Source organism: Papio anubis, chromosome 11 (genome assembly GCF_008728515.1).
Source record: "Papio anubis isolate 15944 chromosome 11, Panubis1.0, whole genome shotgun sequence".
Lineage (NCBI taxonomy): Eukaryota > Metazoa > Chordata > Mammalia > Primates > Cercopithecidae > Papio > Papio anubis.
Genome location: NC_044986.1, coordinates 18015822 through 18029372, shown reverse-complemented (window position 1 = coordinate 18029372; position 13551 = coordinate 18015822). Strand labels below are relative to the sequence as shown.

General features: G+C 34.1%; 1 protein-coding gene across 6 annotated transcripts in view; it reads left to right on the top strand.

Moving 5' to 3' along the window:
- Positions 1 to 13551, top strand: part of ATRNL1 (attractin like 1) — an 832634-nt gene that overhangs the window by 102395 nt on the left and 716688 nt on the right. For all 6 annotated transcript variants that reach the window (XM_017944361.3, XM_017944358.3, XM_017944357.3 and 3 more), the window contains exon 9: positions 9581 to 9764. In XM_017944361.3, the coding sequence (XP_017799850.1) occupies positions 9581 to 9764 (184 nt within the window). The remainder of the gene's footprint in view (positions 1 to 9580; positions 9765 to 13551) is intronic.

Below are 13551 nucleotides of genomic sequence, written 5' to 3'. Positions count from 1 at the left end.
ACCATTTCTTATATATTTCTTCTACAAACATTGAAAATCCCATAAGGCCATGTTAATATTTTTGCTTTCAACCATCAGGCATACTTTAAAGAACTCAAAAAGGGAAGAGCAGTGAATTTCATTTACCCAGAAATTTACCATTTCTATTGTTATTTCCTCATTCCAAGTTGCCTTCTGCTTCATATCCCTTCTATCTGAAGAGCCTCATTTAGCATTTCTTTTAGAGCAGCTACACTGACTGTATAGATTATCTTAGTTTTTCTGTATCTGAGAATGCCTTTATGTCACACTTATACATGTAGGATGTTTCTGTTGCATATAGAATTCTGAGTTGTAGTTATTAGCACTTCAGAAATGTTGGGCCACTTCTTTCTGGCCTTTCTGATTTCTTATGATAAAACCATAGTCATTTAAATTGTTGTTCCCTTATATAATTTGTTATTTTTCTGTAGCAACTTCCAAGATGATTTCTTCATTTTTATTTTTCAACAGTTTAATTGTTATATGCTTGGTGTGGATTTTTAAAAAAATACCTTGTTTGTGGTTTGCTCAGATTCCTGAATCTGTAGGACTATTATTAACTACATCTTTTTTTTCAAATGGTTGCTGTATTATTTACAATATACATCTTTAGCTTATCAGATTCTACCTTAATCTCTTCATATATAGTGTCAGAACCTTAAAATAGTATACCTTATTTTAAAAATTATTTCTCTTGAGCTAATATCATATCTATATATGTTATAAACAACAAAATTGTTATAATGTTTGTTTTTAACAGTAAATTATCATTTTAGAGAGAGAAAAATGAGAGATGATTTATATTTATCCAAATATTAACTTTTTCCTGTTCTCTTTATTCATCTGTATAAATCCAAATTCTGTATAATAATAGGTATAATTTTCTTTTCTTTAATTATACATTAAGTTCTAGGGTACATGTGCACAACGTACAGGCTTGTTACATAGGTATACATGAGCCACGCTGGTTTGCTGCACCCATCAACTCATCATTTACATTCGGTATTTCTCCTAATGCTATCCCTCCTCCAGCCGCTCACCCCCCGACAGGCTGGTGTGTGATGTTCCCCATCCTGTGTCCATGTGTTCTCGTTGTTTAACTCCCACCTATGAGTGAAATCATGCGGTATTTGGTTTTCTGTCCTTGTGATAGTTTATTGAGAATGATGGTTTCCTGCTTCATCCATGTCCCTGCAAAGGACATGAACCCATCCTTTTTTATGGCTGCCTAGTTTTCCATGGTGTATATGTGCCACATTTTCTTAATCTAGTCGATCATTGATGGACATTTGTGTTGGTTCCAAGTCTTTGCTATGTTGAATAGTGCCACAATAAACATACGTGTGCATGTGTCTTTATAGTAGCATGATTTATAATCCTTTGGTTATATACCCAGTAATGGGATTGCTGGGTCAAATGGTATTTCTAGTTCTAGATCCTTGAGGAATCACCACACTGTCTTCCATAATGGTTGAACTAATTTACAATCCCACCAACAGTGTAAAAGCGTTCCTATTTCTCCACATCCTCTCCAGCTTCTGTTGTTTCCTGACTTTTTAATGATCGCCACTCTAACTGGCATGAGATGGTATCTCATTGTGGTTTTGATTTGCATTTCTCTGATGACCAGTGAGCATGAGCATTTTTTCATGTGTCTCTTGGCAATAGCAGGTATAATTTTCATTCAGTCCAAGGAATTTTGTTGTCATCTCTTGTAGGGCAAGTCTCTGATTTTTTTTTTTTTCTTTTAATCTGAAAATTTTTGTTTCACTTTCATTTCTGAAAAAAAATATGCTGAGTGCAGAATTCTGTTTTGATAGTTTTCCTTTGTTTTTAATATAGAATTATCTGTTGCCATTTCCTTCCCATGCCCCCACTGCCCCGACATTTTACTAGCTTAAAAATATGACTCCACTGTCCTCTGACTTGCAAGTGGTTTCTGATGAAAAGTCAGCTGTCATTTTTATCTTTGTTCTTTTGCTTTTTTGTCTTCATCACTTCATGAAATTCTTGGTGTGAGTTATATTTCCCACCTGCCCCCCACCCCCCCCAATCTTGTGTGTATTTCTTTGAGTTTCTTGGTTTTGTGGAATTACAGATTTTGTTAAATTTTGGAAACTATTTTTTCAAATAATATTTCTGTCCACCACATCACCATCACTTATCTCAAACTCTTATCACTCTAGATTAGGCTACTTGATATTGTTATACAGGTTTTAAATCCTTTTGTTTATGCGCTTCATTTTGGATAGTTTCTATTTCTATATAAGTTCACTATTCTTCTGTACTCTCTAATCTTGTGCTAATTCTGTTAAATGTACTTTTCATTTGAGGCATTCATTTATAGGCATTCTATTTCATTTATAGGCATTCTATTTTAGTTTCTAAAAAATTTTCTATTACTCTTCATCATATTCATGTTTTCTGCAACATTATTAAACATATTTGAGTATATTTCTAATCATTTTTTAAAACATTCTGTTCTACGACTTCTATCTTTTGTTTTATTTCTGGGTCCTTTCTATTGAATGATATTCTTTTTGTTATGAATTATATTTTCTTTGCCTTCTATACTTGTTAATTTTTTTCATACATTTTAGACATGCATATTTTAAACTTATTGGCTATTAGGTTTTGTGGTGTTCTTTTAAGAAGTGTTGGACTTTGTACTGACACGCAGTTAAGTTGCCTTTTACCAGTTTGAACATTCTGGGAGTTTGCTCCTTAGTCTTGTTAGAGTGGATCCAGAGCAACTTTCAGTTTATTGCTGATTTATTTTGGTACTACAGCCCTTCTCATGACTCTACCGAATGCGTCCTGTAGTATGAGGTCATTTTTCTATTGTTGCTTGGAGCGCAAACTGTTCCCAGCGCTGTGTAAGACTCAAGAGTTGTTTATCAGCTTTTTCTTGGTCCTTTCCATAGCCTTAAGTAATTTTTCCCCCTTTGCACTTACAGATCAGTACTCAGCTAAAGACATTTGGGACTTTTCTGCAGATCTCTGAGTTTTCTCTGTGTGTGAGCTGATTTGATTTCTTTCTTTTTTTTATGATTATACTTTAAGTTCTAGGGTACATGATTTCTTTAAACTCTAATCTTTGTTTTCTCAAGTTAGTGAGATCACCACTCTATTTGGGATCTCACTGAGTTTCTGTTCACCTTACAAGTACTCAGGGTAATTCATTATGAAATATAGTATTTCACTTAAAATACTATAAAAGCAAAAACTACTGTAAAAGTAAAAAGTAAAAATGACTCACATATACCAAGAGTTCTTCGTTAGGCCATGATGGAGTAATTTGGAAAGGATTTCCTGCCATAAACAACTCAAAAAACAGAAAAAATATATGAAAAATGCTTCACAGATGTTGGATAACAAGCCGAAGTAAAATATTTATTTATTTCTCTTTAAAGAAGAGAAATATTTATTTCACACTAAAAAGTTTATTTATTTCTCTTTACTTCCCCCATCTTGTGTCATGGCCAGGGTATTGCCTACAAGCAGTATGCTCTGGCAATCATAGAGCCTACGTTGTTTCTGTTTCTTTTAGAGTCGTAGTCCTATGCTGTCACAGGATAACAGCCTTATGCTACTTGGTATCCAGTATCCGTAAAGCATTTTTTATTTTTATTTTTTTTCCTGGTTTTTGAGTTGTTTGTGGTAGGAAATGCTTTCCAGATTACTCCATCATGGACTAATGAAGAACTCTTGGTATATTTGAGTCATTTTTGCTTTTTACTTTTGCAGTATTATCCTGAGTTCATGTATTCATGCATCCGTTTTCACCACTGTCTTTTCTCGTTAATGACCTACTTCTGAACCAGTGATTTACTTTTTTATAAATTGAGAATATGATAAAGCACACTACCAAACTGAAAAAAAATTCATGCATATTCAAATAACAACAGAGGATAAGAAAATACTTTTTCTGAGGTGATCTATATTTTGTTACCTTGCGTGTTTATTGAGACCAGCTGGTTCCTTACAGTATATACACATTTCCAAATGCAAAACATAAGAAGAATATGATAATGTGAATCAAATTAATCTTACTTTTAAAATTTGTCTCCTGTATGGGAACACAATTGTGACCTTAATTTTTCATCTGAAACTACTATACCACTTATGAATTCCTTGCCTGAACTGCTACTGACTGAACCTAGAGAAACATTGAGGTAGTACTTAAGAATGCACATTTTGGTGTTAGACCCGTATCTTGGCTCTTACAATTCCAAAAGTTTTTAAAAAAATGTTTGTCAAGTAGTTAAGTGAAATACTTTATTTCATAATGAATTATGCTGATTACTAGTAGGGTGAATATTATATTTTTAAAATAAACTTTTTGTTTTGAGATAAATGTAGTTACAGGTATATAATTGTAAGAAATAATAAGAGAGTGATTCTGTATACCCTTTACACAGTTTTCTCTCATGGTAACATCTTGCACAAATGTGTAACATTTTAAGTCTAGATACTGACATGGATATAATTCTATGATTTTACTCAGATATTCCCAGTTTTGTATTCATTTGTGTGTGTGTGTGCATATTTCATTCTGTGCAGTTTTATCACACATGTTGTTTCATGTATCTGCCATCACAGTTAAGAAATAGAGTAGTTCTTCACCCCAAAGATCCTTCTCATTGCCCCTTTAACCACACCTACCTCCTTTCTACCGTGGCTCCTCAGAACCACCAGTTTGTTCTCCATTTTTATAATTTTGTAATTCCAAGAATGTTTTATAAATGGATCATTTACAATTAAGGTAATTTTGGTATGTTAGTAACCTCGTCTGCTATTTTATTACTTGTTTTCTGTTTGTTTCATTTTCTCGTGCCTCTTTTTCTCTTTACTTGCTTCCTGTGAGTTATGCGAATAATTTTTAGGATTCCATTTTGATGCACTTGTATAGTGTTCTTTATAGTATCTCTTTGTATAATTTTGGTAGTATCTTTTGTATAATTTTCTTAGTGGTTGGTCTGGGTATTAAAATACACATATTTGACTTATCACAGTCTACTGGCATCAATGATTTACCACCTCAGGTGAGATGTAGAAACCTTGCTTTCATTTATATCACTTTACCTTTACTTTTCTCACTTTTAAATATCATTATCTTAAGTATCAGATGGTGTTATAATTTTTTTCCATCATATATTATTAATAAACATCCATGAGAAGGATAATCTGTTGTTTGTACTCATATTTCTGCTCTATTTATAATTCTGACTTCTTTTCTGATGCTCCAGGCTTCCTTCCTTTATCTTTCTGTTTGAAGAAATTCCTTTAACCATTATTTAAGGAGAGACTGCTAATGACAAATTCTTTTAGTTTTTTTAAATTTAAGAATTTTTTTCCTTCTTAATTTCTGAAGGATAGTTTCACTGGAGGTAGAATTCATACTTTACATTTCTTTTTCTCTCCAGCATTTGAGAGCAGTTGTGTTACTTCTTTTGGGCCTCCATGGTTTCACATGAGAAGTCCAGTATTATTAAAATTATTGTTTTCCTAGGTAATTTGTCATTTCACTCTGGCTACTTTCAATATTTTTTTCCTTGTCTTTGGTTTTTAGAAGTTTAATTATGAGGTGTCTTGGCATGGATTTCTTTGGGTTTAACCTATTTAAGATTTACTTAGTTTCTTGAATCTGTAGGTTTATGTCTTACGAAATTTGGAAGTATTTGGCCATCATTTCTTTAAAAACTCTGTAAGCCCCATTGCTTTTTCTTCTACTTCTGGGTTTATGGTGCTACAAATGTGGGATCATTTGTTATTGTCCTAAGGGTCTCTGAGACTCTGTTCACTTTTCCCCCCCCCGTCTGTTTTCTCTATTTTTCATATTGGATCAATTTTATTTATTTATTTAATTTATTTTTATTTTTAATTTTTTGTTTAATTTTATAATTTTTACTTTTATTTTAAATTCAGGGGGGTGAATATAAATGCAGGTTTGTTGCTGTATTGCATGATGCTGAGGTTTGGACTATGATTGATCCTGTCACACAGGTGTTGAGCCTAGTACCCAATAGTTACTTTTTCACCCCTTGTCCCACTCCCTCTCTCGATAAATTTTATTGTTCCATCCTCAGGTTTAACAATTCTTTCCTTTGTCATTTCCACTCTGGTATTGAGCCTATGCAGTTAGTTTTTATTTGTTATTGTAGTTGTTTTTTTAACTTTTTTTTTTTTTTACTGAGATATTTTTGTTTGTTTCAAGATAATTTGTAATAGTAGTGAGGTTGCAGAGAAAAAGGAATACTTATACACTGTTGGTGGGAGTGTAAGTTAGTTCAACCATTGTGGAAGACACTGTGGTATTTCTTAAAAACCTAACGACGGAAATACCATTTAACTCAGCAATCCCATTACTAGGTATATATCCAAAGAAATATATTAATAAATTATTCCATTATAAAGACACATGCACACATATGTTCATTGCAGCACTATTAACAATAGCAAAGAATCAACCTAAATGCCCATCAGTGATAGACGGAATAAAGAAAATGTAGTACATATACACAATGGAATATTATGCAGCCACGAAAAACAATGAGATCATGTCTTTTGCAGGGACATGGTTGGAGCTGCAGGCCATTATTCTTTACAGATTGACACAGGAACAGAAAACCAAATACTGCATGTTCTCACTTATAAGTGGGAGCTAAATGATGAGAACACATGGACGCATAGAGGTGAAAAACACGCACTGGGGCCTGTTGGAGGTGAATCATGGAAGGAGGGAGAGGATCACGAAAAATAACTAATGGGTACTAGGCTTAATACTTGGGTGATGAAATAATCTATACAACAAACTCCCGTGACATAGATTTATCTATGTAACAAACCTGCACTTGTACCCTAGAACTCAAAAGTTGAAAATATAAATTTATAATTACTTGTTGGAGTATTTTTATCATAGCTACTTTAAAATTCTTTTTAGATAATTTTAACATCTGATCCATTCATCTCAGTATTACCTGATTGTCTTTTCTCATTCAAGTTGTGATTTTTCTTGTTGTTGGTATGACAAGGAATTTTTGATTGTATCTTGACATTTTGGGTTTTATAATGGGAGTTTCTGGGTCCTATTTTAAATCTTTTATCTTAGCAGGTAGTCACCTAGTTTGGGTTTTGCATTTAGCTCTCGTGGTGAGATCTCCCTTTCCAGTCTTAGGCCTTGTGGGGAAGGGGAGTGCTTTCCCTGCGTACTTACTATAAGTAGTATTTGGCGGGTCCCTCTTGCTAGTGCTGTTTGGGTCATCTGGTGTTGTCCATGGGACTCTTGTTCAATTTGGGTAAGGAATAAGCCTACCCAAGTAACCTTTTATTGTAAGGATGTGGTTTGAGAAATGCTGGGCCTGAGTAACCTTCTTCTGTTGGGTGAGTGAGTGTCATGCGACACACATCCTCCAGCCCCTAGCCAGTCTGCCTTCCTCTTTACACTTTTTAGATTTTTTCTTTGGTTGTCTCTTATACAATTTCTAAGGTTCTGTGGGGAGGAGCAGGGAAAAATCAGTCTACACTATCTTGTTCCACTTATTAACTTTTAAACTTTTGATGTGTTACTAAGTTTTTCTAGCTTTGAATTTCCTAAGTTGTAAAGAAGAGATAGCAATAATATAACCCTCCAAAGGTTATTATTAAATGAGATAATGAGATAGTTACTGAGAACTGTGCTCTATTAGAAAATGATGCTGCTGTTGATTCCAGGGTTGTTTATTGCACCATTGTTTCTAAGGGCAAATTGAAACCCAAATGAGTAACAATGTAGAGTTATTTAAATAAATTATATATTATCAACACAATGGAATTTAGCTGTTAAAAAAGTAATAAATGGGACACAGAATGATGCCCCAAATGTCTTGTTAAGCGAAACAGTAGTTGCAACATAGTACTTTTTAGGGGTCGAATATATATACACACACACACATATACATAAACATATCTATGTACATCATATACATGTGGTTTATGTATACTAAAATATTCAGAACTGTAGTTTGAAAATAGTCTGTACATAACAAATTGTGGAAAGTACCTCTAGGTAGTGGGTTGGGGGAAAGGGTAACTTTTTTACATTTTATACCTCTTAATATTTTTTTGTAAGGATCCAGTTCATCTTTATTAAAAGAAAATGAATAAAAATATGAAAATCTTTTAGTTCAAATTCATATATATAGTCATAATAAGTGGTTAAAGCATATTAATCAAATTATTTCTGATAACTTGTCTTTTACATCATTTTTTGGAAATTAACTCCAAAATGTAATGCCCATTAGTTACATATGAGTACCACAAAGTTTCTTAACAGGTAAAGTACCAGTGGCTTGGATGACTTTTTTTTGATATTTCTATTTTTTATGACCATTGTAGAATCATTTTCTTTACTGCCTTAGAATTTTGTAAATGCAAAGAATTTTTAAGCATTATCATTTTCTATTAGTTGATTTTGGTATTTTCAATGAGCTGACTAGGAAGCCACATTTTAGGTGGCTTTAGAGGAAGTATGGATATATGATCTATATGCATAATTAAAAACAAATAACATATTTTTATATAGCTGGTTTTTAGAGTAAATTTTCTAAGACCAAGAAATTGTGCATTTTTCATATGCGTTTCTTAAGAGCATCCCTTGCATATGATTGGTGTTTTTATTAGTGAAACTATATTGGGAAATGAATCTCTTGTAGATACAGCAATCAGAGTGGGATTTTAATATCGGAAATTAGTTACAAAAGTGTTAGAAGGACTAGAGATACCAAAGGGAAGGGATCACCCAGAAATCTAGAAGTGCTACATACCTAGGCTGGAGCCTATGATCACATTTGCCAGTGAGCAACTATACGTACCAGTTTTGCTACTGAACAGAGAATACCTATTAAGCCAGCACTGCCATTACCTACTGTAATTGCCTTCCTGTTCCTGCTGCTAGAGGCAAAATCAGAATCTTTCCTCTTGCCCTTTAATCTCATACTAGTACTCCCATTGTTGGAACCTAATAGTAACACAATTGTCAAGAGAGTCTTGGAAATTTTATTGTTTAGATTTTCATCCTCCGCAATACAAAGGACTTTATAAAAAGGAAAGTGGGGCTTATATCCAACAAATAAAGGATCAGCACAGTACTAAAAATGTGTTCAATTAATTTAATTTTAGATTACTAAGGGTAGGGATCTTATCATTTTATCCTTGTAATATCAGTGACTAACTCACATGGTAGGCTCTCATAAAATATTTGTTAAAATTTTTTTTCAGAGCTACTTATGTAGTATAAGAATAAAGTTTTCTTTTTTCTCTTGCAAACACACAAAATGTTCTTTTTAGTATTTCAGAGTTTAACTTCATCTATGGAAAGACCAGTGTTACTCAACTTCAACTCCAGCACCTAACCTGGCATATATTTAATAAGTGTTTCTTGATTAAATTAATATTAACTCTGTGATATTTACTCATAAAAATATGTCATTAGAATTAACTTGTTGGTATTTCTGGTGATATATTAGTTATATTTAAAAATACTACTTGAAATTTACAATGCATTTTCTTTCTGTTACAGCATCAAACACTTGGCTTGTTCCAGAAACTAAAGGAGCTATTGTACAAGGTGGATATGGCCATACCAGTGTGTATGATGAAATAACAAAGTCCATTTATGTTCATGGAGGGTATAAAGCATTGCCAGGCAACAAATATGGATTGGTTGATGATCTTTATAAATATGAAGTTAACACTAAGACTTGGTGAGTACACAAGATAACACATTTTCTATGTTGCCATTATTATTATGAATGATTGACTTTAAAATAAATGGTTTCTGACATAGAAATACTTTATATGCATTCATTATAAATGCTGATACTGTCTTAATTTCAGATGAGTAATTTTGTTTACCAGTATGACTTCAATATCATCTGTTCAGGGATTTGCTCTTCTTTGCACTCACGTTTTATTGTCATCTGTATTTTTTAAAAAGCATTTATTTAGTTTCATCATCTAACTTCCTGTGAACTACAGAGCTTATGGCATTTAGGTAAATTTTCACCTTTTGTTGTTATAAACAATGCTGCACTGCACTTCTTATACTGGTCTTTTCATGTACATATTTAAGAGTTGCTCTAGGGTGCATAGTTAAAAGTGAGATTGTTGTATCTGAGAGTATTTATATCCTCAACTTTATCACATGCTGCCGAAGTGCTTTTCAAGACACTGTGGTAATGTTTATATACTTCCACCAACAGGGTATGTGTCCCTGATTCTTCATGTTCTCACCAACATTTGAAAATTTTGAGGATTTTTACTTTTGCCAAGGTGACGGGAGTGAATAGTATTTTAATGTGCATTTTCCTGATTACTATTGTAAACATCTTTTTATGTGTTCACTTACTATTGTTTCCTGTTTAGTGAATTGCCAATTAATATCCATAATATTCTGTTTGTGACTGAAATATTATTAATTTTTCATTTATTGATTTTTTGGGTATAGAAGTTTTAAAATAAAATTTTTGTTATCCTAATTTTTCTTTGTAAAATCTGGGAAATGACTTTTTTTTTCTTTTAAGGCACTATACATTCTTTTAAACTTACAGCATGAAGTTACTTTATGTGATCTAAGAAAATACAAAGGTTTCCACCAAATCACGATTTCTTCTACCCCCTTCACTTTCATACATATATCCTAATTTCTACTTTTTAAAAAAATATAGAATTATAACACCTTTTTTTCTTTTGGTAATTTCGTTAATTCTTATTTTTTTGTCTAATAAAATGCAGTTTTATTCTTTATATTTTTATGTTCATTTTTGTTTTGTGTAACTCATAAATAGCATCTTACTTCCTTACATTTAATATTTGTACATTTTTCTCTGACATTTTGCTATGTTAGCAAGTGGAATTGTGGTATAGTGATTAAGGTACTATCAGTCTGTTTCACATTTTAAACATGTATTTTACTTTATTTTATTTATTTATTTGGGACGGAGTTTTTACTCTTGTTGCCCAGGCTGGAGTGCAGTGGCGTGATCTCAGCTCACTGCCACCTCCACCTGCCAAGTTCAAGTGATTCTCCTGCCTCAGCCTCCTGAGTAGCTGGGATTACATGCACGCACCACCATGCCTGGCTAATTTTGTATTTTTAGTACAGATGGGGTTTCACCATGTTGGTCAGCCTGGTCTTGAACTCCTCACCTCAGGTGATCCACTCGCCTTGACCTCCCAGAGTGCCGGGATTATAGGTGTGAGCAACCGTGCCTGGCCCTAAAAATATATTTTAAATGCTATATCATACCAAAAGGGAAGAATAACTTCTGTGTGAAGGAGGCAGTGTAGTTCATAGTAATAATAATGGATATAGCAATGCTCAGGTAAGAAGAATCTTAATAAAAGTGAATGGATAAGAGAGCAGAATTGGATGTTATTTGTGTAAAGTCAAAATGAGAGATTTAGTTGTTGCTCACTACTTGAATGAAATTTTCTCAAATTTTCCACGCTTTTCTACCTGAAAACTTTACGTAGTGAAAGTGTTGCCTAGATGAATATATTTATCAGCCTTGGCAATTTTGGTATGTGCACAAATGGCAGTGGATATTTATATTGTAAAACAATTTACTAAAACAATTTGTAAATTATTTTAAATACCTCATTAAAAATATGTTGTAGATGTATGATGCTTTAATATTTTAATGTGTCTTAAATTTCTTAAGCACACAAAGTTATCAGTGTGCACTAATTGATTTTTTCATTATCCTTAAAGTTTGTAGTATTCTTTAAGTTTTGACCTTTTTTTAGCTTATTTGTCAAGTTTGCTATTATATATGGATTATATCATCGGTCCCCAACCTTTTTGGCATCAGGGACTGGTTTTGTGGAGACAATTTTTCCACGGACACAGGGAGAGGAGATGGTTTGTTAATGAATGACGTGCATTATATTTATTGTGCCCTTTATTTCTATTGTTATTACATTATAATATATAATGAAACAATTATTCAACTCACCATAATGTAGAGTAAGGGCTTGTTTTCCTGCAACTAGATGGTCCCATTCTGGGGGTGATGGGAGACGGTGACACCTAAAGTGTTTTGCCTATGTTCAGTCTACTCTGTAATCTCGTTATGGTTGCTGTCACTGCAGAAAAACTCTGCTTCACAAAGACAGGATGCTGGAAATAGAAGCAGGCTTTTTGGTGCTTTTGTGGCAATCTCAGGATATTCTGCCTTGACTTTAATTCACAATGTATAGTGATTTGAAGTTGTCTCAAACATACTTTTAAGGCTACTGTCATTTGCGATCTCCTGCAGTTGATCCTCTTCTAGCATGGACAAAGTCGATTCACCTGGCTTACTCGCAAATGGGCCGCGAATCCATTCCTTCCCAGTATGGGGGCCTTTTGTAGTTGGGAAGTAATGCTGAAATTCTTTTGTAAGCTGTAATAGTTGTTCATGCACCAGCTGGTAGAAAGAAGGTGCTGGGAGAAAGAATCTCTTCTAATGTTTGAAACATGTCAGAAATTCCAGTGTTTCCTTGTCGCCCCATAATCCCAGTTTGGCATTGAATGCAGCCACTTTACCTGCCAGCTTGAATGCAGTTGTTATTCTCTCCTGAAGTGACAGAATGAGTTTCTTGAGCAGGTTGAATATGTCACACAAGTAAGCAAGTTTTGCGACCCATTCTGTGTCACTGAAATGTGCTGCCAGTTTTTCTAAAAGAAATCTCTGCAGTAGCCCTTGTAAGTCAAAAACTCTTGACCAGTGACCCACCTTTAGAAAGCCATCTCACTTCTGTGTATAAGAGAAGACATGCGGCTGGGTGCGGTGGCTCGTTCCTGTAATCCCAACACTTTGGGAGGCCGAGGTGGGCGGATCGTGGGGTCAGGAGTTCGAGACAAGCGTAGCCAATATGGCGAAACCCTGTCTGTACTAAAAAATGCAAAAATTAGCTGGGCATGGTGGTGCATGCCTTTAGTCCCAGGTACTCAGGAGACTGAGGCAGAAGAATTACTTGAACCCGGGAGGCGGAGGTTGCAGTGAGCCGAGATCGTGCCACTGCACTCCAGCCTGGGTGACAGAGTGAGATTCCATCTCAAAAAGAAAAAAAAAAAAAGAAAGAAAAGAAAGAAAAGAGAGAAGACATGTGTGCTGTGTACCCATCTCCTCACAGAGCTGTGTGAACAGATGTGAGTTGAGGGTGCATACTTTAATGTGGTTGATAATTTTCATCACATCTTGCAAAACATTGTTAAGTTCAGGTGACATTTTTCGCCTAGCCAGCATTTCTTTATTGACGACACAGTGAGTAGACTGACATTCAGAAGCAACCTCTTTGACCCAAGCAGTAAAACCAGAAAGCTGTCCAGTCATGGCAGCCACTCCACTTGTACATATATTGACACAAAATGACCAATTCAATTTTCCTGATATGTAATCATTCAAAGATTTGAATACTTCTGCAGCTGTTGTGTTGGTTGTCAACAAAAGTGCACATAATAGTCTGGGCGTGGTGGCTCATGCCTGTGATGCCGGCACTTTGTTT